This window comes from Pieris napi, chromosome 7, assembly GCF_905475465.1.
Source record: "Pieris napi chromosome 7, ilPieNapi1.2, whole genome shotgun sequence".
NCBI lineage: Eukaryota > Metazoa > Arthropoda > Insecta > Lepidoptera > Pieridae > Pieris > Pieris napi.
Window position 1 is genome coordinate 11,314,946 of NC_062240.1, and position 18,627 is coordinate 11,333,572.

Below are 18,627 nucleotides of genomic sequence, written 5' to 3' on the forward strand. Positions count from 1 at the left end.
AATATGTATTTCTTACATAAGCGTACATAGTGTTACCTAAGGCCCGGCGCCCATTATCGGCATCGGCAAGGAAAAGGATCCTTCGGCATCCTACATGCAAGCGCACACTATCGGCAAATATGCTTTGGCACGCTGCAACGTTCTTAGGGATGACGAGGCGTCCTTAAGCATGCCGCACCGTCCTCAAGTGTTACCTTGGCGCCGGCAGCACGGCGGGCGACGGCGTACCGAAGGATCCCGAAGTATCCCAAAGCAGCCTCAAAGCTGCCGATGCAGTAGCCTCAAGCTTACCGAAGCAGTATTTTTGTTACCTCGATCATATATCATGGAAATTTCTACTTTATTGCCATGAAGTTAATGTATAATGCTTTTTATCATCTAAAATCCTCAGCCGTTCCGATGCCGATAATGAGCGCCGGGCCTAAATAAATAAATACTTTTGAATTTGAATCAACAATAAAAATCAACGGTCAATTGACTCCATTAGAACATTTCCTGATAATAGAAGCATTCCCTGACATATTATGCAACTTAACTAATGTTAGGTTACATAACTCGGGTAATATAAAATTTTATATGCGGGTAATACAAATTAATTGCAGGAAATTAAACTATGATCATTATATTGCTCAAAGGTCAAGTTTATTCTAGAAACTATGTTTATTCTGTAAAAGGCTAGTGTTTCACGTAAACAACATACCCTGATTGAACTAGATTGATTGTTACGCGGCCTCCGAAACTGCACAAAGCCGTCAATTATGGTCTACATGTTAGCCGCACTTTATTTGTGGTCTAATACCCTATTACTTTTAATTTCTATATAATTGAGAATTAAATTAAAGTGAATCCCACGTAATACTATTTTTCATTTCAATTCTAAAATTAAATCGGCAAAATGGAGATGAATAAGTGAATCTGCTCCTTCGTCTTGCCCACGCAGTATGAAAATTATATGCTTCAATAAATATCAAATGTGAATTGAATGTAAATAAAATGGTAATGCATTTCTAACTGATCGAATAATATATTCTAATAGTTATATAAAACCTTTTTAGTAATTGTGTAACGCTTTGTTTACGTTTTTATTAAATTCTTTGGGATATCGTAGATATAATACAATGGCTGTTTAAATTGCTAATTTTCCTTTCACGCGATACGTAGTGTGTTTCGAATATTTCAAAGTACTCCTGATTGCTGCATATGTATGGATATAACAGAGCACTGGCTAAAAAAATATGAAGTTTTGTTTAATTTTTGTAACCACAGGGTTGGTAGTGTGTTTTGCAGAGAAAATGCAATTCATGGTGGCTCATTAATCCTAATAAGTAAAAAACTTAAATGCAAAGAAAGAAAGGATATTATCAGCCTCTCTGTAGAACTAACTATTGAAATCTCCTGTGTGGAACTGGAGCAATTCATTGTTGTATGTCTATATTGTCCTCCATCAGCTGTCTATAATAATGTTGAAAATGTATTAGAGGAGATATTGTGTAAATTAGTAAAGTGTAATAAAGGGCTAATTGTGTGTGGGGACTTTAATGTCAATTTACTTTGTCATTCTAATTCAAGTGTACGCATACTTAGTCTTTTTCGTTCATACAATTTAATAAATCAATTTCATTCACCCACAAGAATAACAGCTAGCACCGCAACTTGTATAGATAACATATATAGTGACATAGCCCCTTTGAATGTTTGTATTTTCAATAGATTTAAATCTGATCACACTGGTCAATGGTTTGAATTCCAATTAAGGAAACAAAAAACATGTAAAAAGAAGAAAATTGTGATAACTCCTATTACAAATGACCGTTTGGACAGATTTAGAGAAGCATTGGTCTATAGAATGCCATTTCTGTGTGGCAACTCATCCCCTAATAATTTATACAATACTTTTTTTGGATCATTTATTGATGAATTCAAGAAAGTATTTACTCAAAAGACTTTATTGGTCTCTGAGAAAACAAGTTTCTGTGACTGGGCAAATGAGGAGTTACACAGGAAAAGGTTAAAATTATATGAAATCTATGACGAAATGCAATATAACACTAGTGTGGAATTTAGGGAATATGTTAGGTTGTATTCAAATAATTTCAAAAAAGATTGCAAAACTGCAAAGTCTCAATATTTAAGTTCAAAAATAAAAAATAGCATGGATAAAGTAAAAGCTACCTGGAAAATAATAAATGAAGAATCAGGTAAAACGTCTGACAAACGAACTGATTATATGTTAAAAGTTAAAGGGAAGTTAATAAAATCTGACCCAGAGGTAGCTTCTTCTTTTGAAGAGTTCTTTACAAATGTACCACTAAATACGACCAAGTCCCTAGATTCTTCACCTGCTGCTGCGATCTCATTGCTAGAAAAATGTGTACCTGAATGTAATATTAAATTTCAGTTTAAACATATAACTTGTAATGATATCGTTAAAACTTTTAAGCTTATTAATTTAAAAAAAAGTAAAGATATATGGGGTATGTCAACAGTCATTTTAAATTCCGTTATTAATGTAATAAGCTCTGAATTGTCTATAATTTTTAACAGCTGTATCGATTGTGGAGTCTTTCCGGACGAAATGAAATTAAGTAAGATTACACCGTTGTTCAAGGCAGGTAGTGAGTCTGATCCGTCAAACTTCAGACCTGTTTCCGTGCTCCCTGCGTTGAGCAAAGTTTTTGAAAAGATAATGCTAGACCAGCTTTCTTTACATTTTAATAAAAATAAACTCTTACATAATAAACAGTATGGTTTCACTAAGGGTCGCTCCACAATCGATGCCGGTGTGAAGTTGATTTCGGACATATTTAACGCCTGGGAAGAATCATATGATGGAGTCGGCGTCTTTTGTGACCTATCAAAGGCCTTTGACTGTGTTCATCCTGATATACTCGTTGGAAAGCTTCAACACTATGGCGTTGATGGCAAAGCTTCCAGCCTGATGAATTCATATTTAAAGGGAAGGATCCAAAGAGTTCATGTCAATGGAGTCACCTCTCCGGGTTCGCAGGTATCAATGGGCGTCCCCCAAGGATCGATTCTCGGGCCTTTCTTATTTCTGATTTACATAAATGACCTCCCATTCTTTGTCAACGAAGTTCATGAGATGGTATTGTTTGCTGATGACACTTCACTTCTATTTAAAGTGAATAGGAATAACGTATTATTGGACGATGTAAACAATTCTATCTCTCGTATAGTTAACTGGTTTAATGTAAATAACTTATTGCTTAATGAGAATAAAACAAAATGTATTAGATTTACAACTACTAGCGTAAAGCGAGATATTGGTAACCTGAAAATTAAGGACAGTGAACTAAACTTTGTTGACAAAACTGTTTTTCTAGGCATAACAATAGATAGTAAACTCCAATGGGGCCCACACATAGAGACTCTTTCGAATAGGCTGAGCTCTGCAGCATATGCAGTAAAGAAAATCCGACAGTTTACTGATGAGGACACGGCTAAAATTGTGTATCATAGCTACTTTCATAGCGTTATGTCGTACGGCATTTTATTGTGGGGTGCTGCTGCAGAGGTTCAATCCATATTTGTGCTGCAGAAGCGGGCTGTTCGGGGTATTTGTTGTGTTTCTCCGAGGGAGTCGGTACGGAATAAGTTTAAGGAATTAAATATTATGACACTATCTGGTCAATATATTCTTGAAGCCTTGTTGTATGTCCAAAAAAATATAAACGATTTTAAAACAAATGGTGACTTTCACCAGTATAATACGCGAAATAGAACTAATTTGAGTGTACGACCAACCAGGCTCCAAAAGATAAATCACTCCTTATATGGAAATTGTATTCGTTTTTACAACAAACTCCCAAGCGCAATTAGAGAATTATCACTAAATAAATTCAAAGTCCTCGTTAAACGAAAATTAATCAACAAAGCTTTTTATAAATTTGAGGACTACTTAAATGATCCTAATCCTTGGGATTGAATTGCTCCAGTTCAAACAATTTGTATGACAATACTTGGCGATTAAAAAGAGTGGCGGAAAGTTTCTTGCCAGTTCTTCTTACCCGCTCTACGCCCTTGACTTGCGAACTGGTAGTAAATGTAAATTTACGATTAATTTAACTTGACTATTCAAAAGTGTACTTAGTTACCTACTTGAATAAAGATATTTTGAGTTTGAGTTTGAGTTTATATATCGAAATCAATAATAATAATAGCCAATTTCCAAAATTGAATTACATTGAAGTTTCATTGATATGAATCCTAAAAAAATAACTTTTAACATTAGGTAAAATAGACATATGATTTATTACCAACATAAACACACAAAATAACAATAATCGAAGAAAAAAAAATAAAAAAATAATAATGAGAGATATCAAAAAATTAAAAAAAAAAATCGGTTTCCCATTCTGTTCGTTTCAAGTGTAATACAATGTAACGTTTAGGAACCATCATATGCTTGCATTGTCAGGTTTTGGTTTGTCCACCGTTGGACATAGGCCTCCTTCATCCGGTTCCACTCATGTCTGTCGTGGGTCCATATTATTATTAGACGTCAAGATATATTTTAACGTGAAACAATAATACATTTGTTTATTTATTATTTGATCACTTTATTACAGTGAAACCTCATACAAAATGCGTTTTTAATAAATTTCTTTCGTGTTCCCCGCACATTAACTTATTTGTGCAAGCATTATATGACACTTAAAAGTGCATTAAACACAAATTTGTCGAGAAATATTACATGTAGAATGTTTATTATTTTTACTTGAATATATTATGAGATAACAACTTATTTCACTATATATTTTACTTAATGTTACGAATGTTTCTTTGTGGTCAGACACTGCCAAGTTGAAAATTAACCAGTTGAACAATCTCGTCATTATGAAAAATCACCAATTAACGCAATCTTCTATCATTCTACATATTTTTATTAATTATTATTGTTATTTTATCTTTAGATTTTAGTTTATTTCATTTTAGTTATAGTAACGTGTTATTTTGAGTTTTTTTTTGTTAATAATTTTTGCATTACGTGTACCTCTGTAGGTGTTTCTTTTTCATTGTTCCACTTTAGGGTTGCCTGGAAGAAATCGCTTGTTAGCGATAAGGCCGCCCGTTGCCTTATAACTTTTGTAACCTGCTTTTTTATTTTTGTTTTAAGGTAATAAAGTATAAATAAATCTTTTCAATGAAAACAGTATTTGCAAATTTCTCAGAATTTTTACAAAATTGCCTGGTTTTAAGTGTCTTTTTAATTTTGTATAGTCGTACACGAATATAAGGGTTATTATACAAATTCCTAAAATGTTCTTATATCTAATCTCTATAATCCGTAGGCTTAACAATAAGCCTAAGAGGTATTAGCGTTGTTGTCTACATTTCGTAGATGATGCTACGAAAATGCTACGCACCCCTTGGTTATATATTGTAACCCATATTTTGTTACTGAACTCGGGCAGTAAACTGGTGTTTTAGAGAGAAAAAAAGCTGGCAGTCTATAATTCGATTTTAAACCAGGTCACTTACCGAGCCCCTTCGTTCGTGACATAAAAATACACGATAATATAAGAATTTGCCTAAGAGCGTAATTAGATTATTACAGTTACACATTTTGTCGGCTTCTAAAAGATGCGATAGTTTTTTTATTTTATTAATTGCAGTATTAACTAATAATGTCAAGTAATTATATAAACAGTCTTAATAATAATATAAAAACTTTATTCGTGACAAAAGGGTTGTGAAAAATTTAGCTATGGTTAGACCCCACACTATGTTGTTGAGTACCTGTGTTGTGGGTAACTAGATAATAATTATTACGTGGTATACGGTACATGTTTAAAACGGTTTTTTGAGAAAAAGTAGTTTTAGTGTAACTGAGTCTTATAAGATACTAGCAGACCGGCCAAGCGTTACTGTGGCTAAGGTTTTTGTTATATTACATAGTAGTAAACTATTCAAGAGAAAAGGTAGGAGAACACCAGTTATGGGGACCACCATGCTTTATTGGTGGTTATGCCATTAAATTGTAGCTTATGTGAAACGTTGGTACTTTCAACACAGCGCTATCTGTTATGTTATGTGTTAATTGTGACTATTAAATAATAAACAAATATTTTGCAATAAAATAATATTGCGGGTATAAATTGAGATGTAAGCTATCCTATCTTTTAAGTTAGATCAAACTGCACACGGTGTGAAAATTTGATTGATATCGGTTCGGTAGTTTAGGAGTCCATAGCGGACAAACAACGTGACACGTAATTTATATATATTAAGATTAGGTATGCGTGAGTGTGTGTGAATAGGTGTGTATGCGCATATATTTGAGAGTAAGGAGTATAATAATAAAAGAGTTTGACGGACCAATGTGAAAATATGAAGCCATATCTTGATTAAGATTGACAGTAAACACCTAATTGAAATAACGTACAATGGAAGGATAAATACAATATAATAGGAAATATAGCGAAAGTAATTACTTTCGTTGTATTCTAGCTGTCATTACATCTGGATAGAGCAGTGTTGACTTAGTGGCTTCAGCGTGCGAGTGTCATCCATGAGGTCGTAAGTTCGATCCCAGGCTATGGACTTTCATTTTATGTACGCATCATTCGCATGAACGGTGAAGGAAAACATCGTGAGAAAAGGGCCTTAGTCTTAAAAAGTCGGCGGCGTGTGTCAGGCACAGAAGGCTGATCTACTTGCCTATTAGATTGACAAATGATCATGCAACAGATACAGAAATCTAAGGCCCAGACCTAAAAAGGTTATAGTCACTGACTTATATTTGTTTTTATTGTGGACATGACTTCCTCCACCCAAAAGTCGCAAATTGCATAATTCTACTTTTCTTTTTATTTACAAAAGCTTGCCAATTCGGCACATTGATACATAAAGAATAATAAAATACAACACGAAGAGAAAAAAAAACAATTTTCCATTCATTAACCACACCGTATCCTTCGCTCGGTAGTTCATACTTCATAGTGTTCATTTGTTTTAAAAATTGTAATAAATGAATGAGCTGCACAAATATATACACTGATTTATATCTTCAAAGACTTATGAATTGTTAAGTTATTTGCATTGTTATGAATCGTCTGAACAAAACAACAAAGGATTTCTCCGATACATAACAATCACTACTAAGTTTCCCTCAGTACTTGAACGCCAAGTAGCTTTTGTAAAGGAATTTTAAAAGTTTCCAGACTGACCTTAATACATTAAGATTTGTTATGAATAATTAAACAACTACAATAATGCTGTTATCTAACGCGCTATTTACATTTTAAATCACGGCCATCCATTTGAATTTATAAATGTTGGATTTCCAACAGCATTACTAAAAATAATGCGCTGAATATATAAGTGTTGACAAGTATTCCTTGTCAACAACGTAGAATAAGTTAATGAAGCTAAGGAATGCTTTATTTGCTGATATTATAAGTTTTGTTTTAAGTTCTATGAAGAGATATGGAAACACGAAATCAGGATAATGGAACCTGAATTTATAATGATAAGCAAAAATATATAATTAGTATAAGATAGCCAGTTCTACAATATTTACGGAATCTAAGATTTGTGTTGGCCTAGTGGCTTCAGCGTGCGAATCTCATACCTGAGGTCGTAGGTTCGATCCCCTGCTGTGCACCAATGGACTTTCTTTCTATGTGCGCATTTAACATTTGCTCGAACGGTGTAGGAAAACATCGTGAGGAAACCGACATGTCTTAGACCCAAAAAGTCGACGGCGTGTGTCAGGCACTGGAGGCTGATCACCTACTTGCCTATTAGATTTGAAAATGATCATGAAACAGATACATAATTCAAATGCCCAGACCTAAAAAGGGTTGAAGCGCCATTGATTTATTTATTTTGTATTTCTATATAATATGTTTTTGTTTATATTGTTTGATCTGACAGAAAATTCACGTACATATACGGCGATTTATAAGTCACATATGTTTTCTCTCAATGTTTTCATTTACCCTATGAGCATATGTTGGTTGTGTGTACACGTCCATTAGTTCATATGATGATTTTAAGTGATAGCTGCCCATAGACACTCACATTGTCAGACGGTTCGATGCCGGCCTAGTAAGACCAGGTTCAAAATACTTAACTACAAATCTTACTACGAGCTGAACTAAATCGTAACATGTCTTTGATTAAGTTAAGAGAGAGACCATCTAAGTGTTACACATCGTTAATAGTAACTAAAATTAACTTATAAGTGACTGGATCGATAACAATAATTCTTAAATTATAAATGCAATTATTGTTAAGTTATATTTATTTCTAAAACACAAATATACAGTAATTACAATAGTCTTAACCTACATAGTAATAATAAAAATTGAGGAATAGAAAATTAAAAGAAATTAAAAAGGTTTGGTCCCTGCGGCAGTGTACCTTTAATGCTGGAAGCATTTACTCGCTGTATTGTGATACATATTGTTGGGCGAGCAAAGCACCAACTCACGGGTACTCTACCAGGTGCCAACTTAACTCTTTGATACGCCTGTGCACTTGAACCCCACGGCCCAAGAGTTTCTACTAAAGAAACAAAATCATATTAAGTTTGTTTTTAATAGTTTTGCCTACCCATGTAAAGACAGTAATGCCAGTAAAATATATATAATATTTTATTAAGTTGTTGTCATAACACACATGCAGCTTTATATTAAATTGAATACTCAGTAGCCTGTTTCGTTCAATTAGCTAATTAAATACAATTATTATAATGACTCATTTGTTGTGACACTCAAAATTTTGTTGTAATAGTTGAATACGACACAGGTAAAAATATCATATCATGTTCATTTTGATGTTTTTTTTTCTTCTTGCATCAAGAAAAAATCAAATGTACCATGCGGTGTCTACGGTTATGGCGATGAGGTAACTTTGTCCCCTAGGTTACCCTGTAATTTGAATTCCTATATCTAGGAAAATTCGGTGAAAATCTCTAGGAAAATATTTTCAGTTCAGGACCTTTTATATAGACCGAAGTAATAAAGTACATATTTAGACTTTGCTATAAAGTAATAATTTGAGTCACTCTTTCACATAGAAATTGAATGTTCTATTTCTGTTCCTAAATAGTTTGGATATTGTTTTTTATTATAAACTGTGATTTACAATTTTTAAGTGAGAAATTTTACTTACCAGTATGGTGACTTTATAGACTGCAAAGATTACATGATGTTGTACATTAAAAAAAATATGTTCCTAGAGGTTTTTAGTACCTATAGTAAAGCTATATCTATTGCTAAGTCGATTCTAAGCCTACTCTTCTAAAGCTTTAGCCACACGCATGAATCAGCACACTCCCATTCTAACCCAAACTTAATACATATAGTATTTACATATTTACACGTAAATGTGCCTTAAAACTAAGTAGCGGCTAAGTCTTCAACGTTTCTATCGGCTGTTCTATATACTTATTTAAAAAAATAGATACTCCTAAAAAGGAGTGAGATTAGAGGACACGTAGTAACGATTAGTAGAATCAAACCCGAACATAAATTGGAGATTTAACCGTAACTTAACATAGAATTTTAGGCTTGTCGGGAATTTGTAATTACGAAAATATTTTAATTTCAAATAATTACACCTGACCTTGCTGTCGATCGATAACGCGTTGAACGAACTGTAAATCATAGAATGATAACTATGTGTTCTATCTGACATTACTAATCTAGAGAAAGGACTTTCACTTCAAAAACGTTCGACAGACCTTAGTTGAAACAAGTTGTCACGTTTATTCATAAGCCAAGTATCGCGTGTGTGATAAGGACAGCAATTTACATTTATGACTAGGGTTTGGCTATAACCAGGAATAGGTTTACGCTTTAATAGAAGCTAGTGTTTCTCACTTGTCAGTTTCGAACTTGTAAGCGTAAAGCTATTGCATGTTTTGTCCTTGTCACTCTTGCGTAATTTGGCAAGTAAATAAACGTGATAAAATATTCTTCAGGGATTTGGGGCTTGTAATACGGTTATGGATAAGATCTTTGAAAATAAAGTCGAACAATAATAGGGTCAATATATCTTCATTCATTAAAGATAATTAATTAACTGGCAAATTATTATTTTTTATACAAGAGGCGACTTCTGCTTATAATCGTCACTACAAAGTCTTTGAGCAGATGATAAAATTATTTACGTTGATAAGAGTTGTAAAAAACTTTATTTCTAAACAAAAATTCGGCAATTACTTTAGATAATATTCATCTGCTATAGATATATTCAATCACTAAAATACTCAAACAAATGACGTCTAAAGGACTTTATAATGCTTGAATTTTATTGAAATTGGAAGAATGTAACCTTAAAATGATTGTAGGAGGAATGGTGCGTCTCGCGACGCGATGCGAGGCATCGACTCGGAGGCCCATAATTTCCAAGAATACACATACAAGAAGATCACACCATGTGATGTTTGCTCTCAAGTTCTGCGAGGTAAGAATATTAATAAAATGCTTACTATATATAAATAACATGTTTTACATTATGCATGCAATAGTAATTGTCTATATGAATAAAAAGGAATGGCAAAATATGTTGCTCAGCGCAAAACTCAAATACTGCTGGACCAATTTGAGTATATTTTATATTTATTCCTTGAACTCTGAAGGTTTTTTATGGGGAGAAAATTTTGAAAGAAAAGTTAGTACTGAAAGAATGAGTATTTAGGTTTTTATTCCGAAAAAGCGAACAGTGTCTATCGGGTACCATAGCAAAATGTTCCGTATGTATGTATGTGATACGAAGATAGACAAAGTTAAAATATCATATTAAAGCGTTACGAAGTTCACGGGGACAGCTATATTCTTAAATCCGTTCAGAAAATTTCTTTATATTGAATAAAATATATTATTATTATTTCTATATACCTCATTATAGTCGCCTGTCAAAGATCACTAATAAAAGATAAGGCCTACCGTTTCTCTTATATTACGTAAGTCTCGTTGTACTTTCGTGTTTATGGAATGACGTGTTAAATAAAAATCCATAGACTTGGACTCAATTCAATACCGAGGAAAACCTTTGTATTTTCCATACAATCCATTTCACAAGCCTGTTAGGCGTTTGATAGGGTATCTTACTCTAACGTCAGCGTTAAATTTGTTCGAAAAATCTAACAGTACCCCGACTGATTGTGCGCAAAACTTTTTTTTGTAAATCTTAGTTTCGGTTTTCTACACGTTGATTAAAGTGTGCGGTGCCTACATATATATCTCTGTATAGTTTCATTCGTTTTGTAATTTATTCGCAAAGACACTCATTGTAATAATAAGTAAAAGTAAATTATTGTGAGTTTATTAAAATCCCTTTGGAGCTTCAAATTAAAATGATTTACGTCAATGAGACAGAATGATCTTTCGCTCTCGGGTCACCTCACCAACGATGTGGATCGACAAACTAAGCGAAATCCACTCTTCAATAAAATACTGTCAACCTTGAATATTTTAACGACGCTTTTATGAGTACTGCTTCGACAATTGATGTGTTGATTTGGGGTCCCAGGTTTGATTACATAAAAAAGATTATTATTCAATCCAAGGCTGACCAAAACTGATTGATTTAACATCCCTTTTTATAATAACGTGCAACAGTTAATATATATTTTCGGAAAATTATGAACCTACTTACAAGTTAATATTTCTGTGTAAGTAGCATTTTCGAAGCATAGCTTAGTCCGGATGACATTATAAAACGAGTTGATCATGACGTACAGACGCGAGCGGTAACGTAAGTTTGGCTCTGTACATCAAACAACGTGTATGGCGAGATAAAGTTGAGGTATTTGGAGCTTGCCTCCTGAGATACTGGAAATAGAAGTCGAATACGCCTGCGAAGTTTTTTGGTAGATGGACTCGAATGCAATAACAGCGTATATATTTAACTTTTTATATGTTTAATATCTTTATATTTTTTTCTCGTGTATGTTTTTAACGATAATAACTTCTTTAAACCTAAACCGTAAATAAAACCTGAAAAAAAATAAAAAATTACCCGAACGTATAAGTTCCCTTTGTCGAAATGAAAAACTGTCTCTATAGTATTTACGTAATAGGACAACTTTTTTTAATTATCTACAATTGCTGGAAAAGAGGCTTCGGTTTTCAAAGGACAATAAACGAAAGCTTTAGAATAATTAGATCTTATTACCTTGCTCCGGGCGTGGCTCTGAAAAATTCTAATAAAATAAAGCCTTTCCTTTTAGCTTCTAAGCCTCTACGCATTATGAAGAAAAATATATAATATTTATTAACGACAATTTCAAATGACAAGTCAAAAGATACTGAAGAACTGAAGATTTAACGATAAATCTCGACTTAGGATCTTATCTTTTCTACGAAAAGTAGGATTTATGAATCAGAACAGAATAACAAAAAAAGGAAATTAGGTATATAAATTAAGCCCAAATTGTGAGTTTCTGCCCACTCAGACTTTTCTTTATATAAGCAGAGCACTGTGTAAAATCATTGAAGTACAAATCCGGGACTTATTTCAGACAATCGTCGCTAATATAACATGATAGCTTTATTATTTAGCAATCTGTCTATATAGTATGTATTTATCACAAATCTAGAAAATTTTATTCAATAATAAGTTTGTCGGTTTACGGACGATAGTTTAACGGGACGTCGAAACAAAACATTGATGCATACTTTTTGGAATAAAATTGAATCATTTTATATATTTCAGTTCAGTGTTAAACTAAATAAATATTAACATATTTTTTGCTTTTGATATAAAAACAATTAGGCCATTTAAAAATAGTTAATTTGGTTGCTATCATTTTAAGCATAATTTGTATAACCGTAACATACTGAACTATTTATTTTTCAATGCAGGGCACACTCGACAGGGTCTGAGGTGCAGAATATGTAAAATGAACGTACACACAGACTGCATGCCTCAAGTTGGCAAATGTCAAACGAAATCACGACTCTTGCGCCGACAGAAAAGCACCTCCGAAATCGAAGCTCACAGGGTCCAAGATCCTGGCTATGAAGAAGAAAGTAAGTTCTACAAAAGTTTTAGCTTATATATTTTTTTAAATATAACATTGGTAATTAGGGTTAATCGTTGAATAGAATTTAAACATTTAGCTGTAATAGACGAAAAGTAGGTTTTGTTATACGCAGTTAACACTAAATAGATTAGTATATTTTCATATAACGTCGCTGTAGAATGCTAACTCTCCAGAGAACCAAACATTACAGGAAACGAAAAAAAAATTTCATTTCGTCAATATTCGTTAAAATATAATTATATGTTTTTATCCATAGTTTTGGATGGTAAAAAGGACTCATTTATTAATAACATAAATAAGTACTTCATGATTATACCAGTTAAATGACATAAGAGTCTAAGAATAAAAAAATATATGGTTTATTGACATACGAGGTTATCATTCTACAGTGACGATAATTAGTATTATAATAATTTGTATTCTGAGTACGAAACTTACACCTTAATTAGAATTAAATCAGGACTGAAATAATTCTGTATTTTAAGAGTTTTTATTTCAGGAGGATTATCTCAGTTAGGATTTTTATCAAGTTTATTTAACCACTATGAGCAAAGCACACATAACACTAGCTTGCCACACACTCGCGACACGCAATACATTTATAAAATTGGATTTAAATTCAGGGTGCCTGCCCGGACAAAGGCTCGCCAAGATGTGTTTCAAAAGAACAGTCGAGTTTGATGATGGTTATGATGGCTACTATGAGGGTATGAGTTAGAAGTGCCGAGTGACCCCATATTTGTCCTGTGGCCTAATACATTTGCGGCAATCCTATCATTTTTACTAACACGCATATCGGTCGGGTGCCCGTTAGATTATAGTTGTATGAACATCAGTTGAATATTTAAAAGCCAGCACCCGGCGATTGTTGAACATCAGAAACATAGGATATAAAGGGGCGTTACTAACATTTCGCTCGGTTCAGAGGAGGAAGTGGATCTGACGTATCAAGTGCTGAAGCGCGCCAACGAAATAGCGAAGCCGGGAGGGCCCGTAGTGCGCGTGTCGGCACCCGAGGAACCTCCGCCGTCGCGGTCCCCGGCCCGGCCGAGCACCGGCCTGGCGGTGGCGCCGCAACAGATCTCCTCCAGCTCAGGTCTGGCGCCGCACCCGGGCTCGTTCGCTTCTCAGCTCCGCGTAGGCCGCCGGCTGTCGCCCGGCGTCACCCGGCAACAGTCGACAGGCAGCTTCATTAAGACCTTAAGACCACTCGTTTTCAGTAGTGTCGATTGTTTGCACGCCTTTACGTGTCGGGCGCAGGGCGGGCGGGGTGCGGTCGGTGCTCAATAGTGCTTGTCGGTAGGCGGGGCGTCCAAGAGCGACGGCGGCGTGCGGCGGCGACTCTTCGCCGGCGTCAAGAGTTTGTCCATGTGGGGGTCCAAGTCGCGTCGTGGCTCTCCACAGCATCGGTCCATTTCTCTGCCGGAAAGTACGCGCCCTGGGCTGCCGTAGCGCATCGCTGTTTCACCGCCTTTGAGCTTTATCCGTCCCGTTTTCTCGTTCACAGCTCTGTTTCTTTATATTTATTTTTTGCTGTATTTTGGGTTTTTTTGGTTACATTTGCAATGACTGTGTTTAGTCTAGATTTAGGTTACTAGTAACTGTTCTACAAACACTAATAGATGCTTGCTTCCGTGCTCCCAGTTTCCCAATTATGACAATTGTGTCTCACTATTATCTTATGATTTGATTAATGTTATTTTTGTTTTAATTTACTTATATTTATTTAGTTTTATTCGCACCTCCTTTCAGAAATAGAAGAAACAACATCGCGACCATTCGGCCAACCGTTGTGTATCACAAATGAGAATGGTGATCCCCCGCCTTCGATTTTAAAGCCCACGGCCAGCGTTCGAAAGAAAAAATGAAGCTAAGCATTCGTTAGAATAATCAGAAATTTTCGGCCGTATACGAATACTGATAACGGCAATGGTCACCGCGGCTTCTGGGCTCATCTGTTCTAGTCATGACTTGGATACCTTAATAATAGCACCCGAAACGCCCCGCGTTCTGTGATATGTAAATTATTTTTGTTACAATAAAAAATAAATAAATCTGCTTTATTTTTCTGGTATACCACTGATTGCATTTCGACAAGTGCCTTTTCCCTTCGGCCGCAAAGTAAGTGGTGCATGGCTTGGAGAGTCCATAATTCGCATGTCTTTTGGAAATATAATATGTTATCTAACGTCAAATCGGCTCTGAAAAGCACGTGATTCTGCTGTCTCAAATTTCTACTATCTAAAATCACACCAACTTCTGTGCAAACACTTTCAGCGAAAGCAAACTGACACCACAAAGAGTATATGTTTTTATTTTGCTTTGGCTCTACTAACACTTTGGTTACAAATTTCACAGGGTTCATATCGGATTTAGTTGTAAAAGATAGTAATATAGACACGTGCCTGTTATTTTGTCCCTACAGGTTCGATGAGGAACTCGAAGAGTGCCCAATTGTTAAGGCAGGCTGACCGCGCCAGTCCTATACCTGGTACTTGACTAAATGATCCCCAGTAGAAATCTTTAAATTTATTTTATTATGAAAACTTCCTCGCCTTACTGAAAACACTACTGTTGGCGAGTAACATCCTAGGACCAGTATATAGTTTTGTATTCACATGTTATATGTAGAAACACTGTTATGCGTAGATATCGTATGGGTAAGGTAGGTTCTCTTCCCTTCTCTCTTTCTATCTCTACCGTATGCTATGACTTCTTTTTCAAATTGATTGCATTGCTTATGCTTACGCAATTTATTGTTGTAATTCGTTGTTATTAGTGTAACTAACTCATTGAATATTATTTCAAATTGTGCCTCCACATTAAAATACGCAATACCAATTCATACGTAACATTTTGTCACTTAATATTAAATTAAATCCATTGTCATTTCAGCTACATTGAATATTTATTTATTTGCTTTCTCATGTTGGCGGACTGTTGTAGCGCCACATTCGCCTCGCCGCCAAAAGTTGAATCTTAGGATGAAGAGCCTTTCTTTGGATTCCCCGGAGTGTGGAGAACTGAGGAGGAGACCAGCTAGGGACCAACCTTCGCAGAGCAGCAAAGTTCTATGTACGATACCTTCATATGTTTGAACGGTCCAAAAAACTCGACTTCTTTCACTTGTAATTCTTGAAGAGGAATGTGCATACAATTTATTATCTACTTACGAGCTAAAACGAATTCTAAGCCTTTTTGACTTCATAACACTTTGACCTTATAATCACATCCTTTTACGAAACAAACTTGCCTGCAATACACTATATATGTTTTTATACCGACACGGAATGTTCCTTGTATTTGAGAAATGGTACTAATAATTCACTGGCTATTAGTATTTATTGCAACATACCGCTGGCATCGTTTCAGTCCTCTAAACCTACTTAATATAAAGGCTGTGTACACATCGGAAGGCACAGAGTTAGTGGCAATTAGGGAGAGGCAAGGGGACAATGTCCTAATAAATCACCACAATCCAATTATAATTTTTACTTGCAGTGACTTTTTGACTCTTTAAGCAAAGTTAATAAATGTAATCTCCGTTCAATATATCCATTTCATATCTACAAATTATTAGTACAATTGGATGATTGTAATTCTTAAATACTTACCATTTACATATTAGACTTTAGGTGAAAATTATTTATGATCTATTGATTCAGTAATTCAATAATTCGGCGAGTTTAATTTTGATAGTATAGTCTCAACATTCAGTTAACCGAACTACTAGTTATTAATGATATGATTAACGAGTTTTTTGGATACAAAATTAAATGTCGTAGCACAATGGATGTGATCCTTTATCCCTTATCCCTCCTTGTCTTCTCTTGGTGTGCTTTCGACGTTGATCTTCAATTGTTTTAAGTATTCGGAACTGGTTGTAAGTGGTCTGCATGATTTTAATTTTCTTTTTCTTTCTAGATAACAGGACGTATTGCATGCGATACGGCTCGCTGAGAGTAAATAACGCTGTATATAATTCGCAATCATGTACGTTTAATTTGCTGTTTATTAGCGCTACCAGTGAAGCGTAATTTATAATTAACTTGGCTTTAATTGCAACTCAAGATAAATAATATATCTCAAAGGAATCTTCAAGAATCTTTTAATAGTTGCAAGTTGTACAATACAAATTCAAACGACTATCTAAAGTTAAAAAATCACTAAAAAACACTACGAAACTAAAGGTCGGCATTTGCGAACCTTTTGGTGATGTGAGTTTCATGGGCGCCTGCCCGTTTGTCCCCTGTTATATATGATGAAAAAAATTGAATTCAATAAAACCTGAAGGCAAAATCCTAGTTCATATTACATGACATTATTAAGAAAATTAAATAAAAGTCAAAAATCATTTATTCATATAGGTAACACACTTATGATCGTCAAAAGAAATATACATTAAATGCTTCTAATTTAAATTTACTGCCAGTTCTCAAATCAAGGGCGTAGAACGGAAGAAAAGAACTGGCAATATACTCTCCGCCACTCTTTTTAATCGCCAAGTTTTTTGTTTTACACAACGTTTGTAAGAAGCTGCAATCATTAATCCATGTTCCACATGGTATAATGGTTGCATTCCACATCTTAAGTAATAAATAATAATAAAATAAATTAAAATCATAGATATGTCATCTATCAGCAGGAGGCATTGTGAAAACGAATAAAATTTTCTAGTTTTTTTTTAAATTTAAAAGCTGTTTATATTAATAATATTGTGAATTGCGCTTCATTAGCTTATATAACAGATATCATAACAATCAATCTGGTAATAAGGGCGAAGTATCCCATAATATTGAAATTTTATTGGGCCCTTAATCGATTTATTATTATGACTTTGTTTGCTATAGATAAGTTGTAACAAGTGTTATGACTGATTAGAGGCACTGTTTATTTGAGCTTTCGTAGGATGTTTTTGGAAATTTTACCTTTATTAACCTTAGTTTGATTAATACTTTACATTCATTTCAGTACAAGTGCCGTAATATCGATAATGTAATCGATATGCAGATAAAAACGTTTCAGTTTAGAAAGATAGTTCCTAAAAAAAATTAACACTTAAAGGTACCACAATTCTCGACCCATTTCTAAACAATCTCTTTACAATAATATGAATTAAATAATGTTATTTTATTCCAATAAACTTCTTGAATTTTTCAGAATCGATTACCTTGAAATGTCTGGCTTTCAGAGTTCTAGATTAACCTCAGACTTGCGCAGAAGTTCGACAATTATGCTGAATTGTTTGTTACCAATTCATTAACTAAAAGTATTTTGAAATCATTGATTTGGTTAATTGAGAGCTTTAAATATGTCAGTTGCCATATATTTTAATTTGTATCGAACCTAAAAATAAAAGTACCAGGGCACCAAACTGTTGTAGGATGGAGAAAATATAACTATGTTAATATAATGTAGCTCCATCGTCGCCGGTGCATAGCCGCCGTCTTCTGAACACTCGGGTGGGTCGTATGAGCAGCGTGGAGTTACCAGACGAGCCTGACAAGAGCCTTTCTTCAAACAGCGCCAGCCCTTGCCCGTCACCAGTGAAACAGCCCATGGTATGTCATGCGATCCTGGTACCTATTTATACATTGATTTTAATT

The 18,627-nt window shown here is 34.4% G+C and overlaps 1 protein-coding gene across 12 annotated transcripts in view; it reads left to right on the forward strand.

Moving 5' to 3' along the window:
• Nucleotides 1-18,627, forward strand: part of LOC125051319 — a 185,084-nt gene that overhangs the window by 157,000 nt on the left and 9,457 nt on the right. For 3 of the 12 annotated variants that reach the window (XM_047651545.1, XM_047651555.1, XM_047651556.1), the window contains 7 exons: nt 8,830-8,874; nt 10,322-10,437; nt 12,840-13,007; nt 13,947-14,117; nt 15,968-16,096; nt 16,946-17,014; nt 18,440-18,582. In XM_047651545.1, coding sequence (XP_047507501.1) covers nt 8,830-8,874; nt 10,322-10,437; nt 12,840-13,007; nt 13,947-14,117; nt 15,968-16,096; nt 16,946-17,014; nt 18,440-18,582 — 841 coding nt within the window. Of the gene's footprint in view, nt 1-8,829; nt 8,875-10,321; nt 10,438-12,839; nt 13,008-13,644; nt 13,729-13,946; nt 14,118-14,773; nt 15,096-15,446; nt 15,513-15,967; nt 16,097-16,945; nt 17,015-18,439; nt 18,583-18,627 lie in introns of those variants that run through there. The other 9 variants (XM_047651548.1, XM_047651547.1, XM_047651549.1 and 6 more) reach the window with 9 other exon arrangements.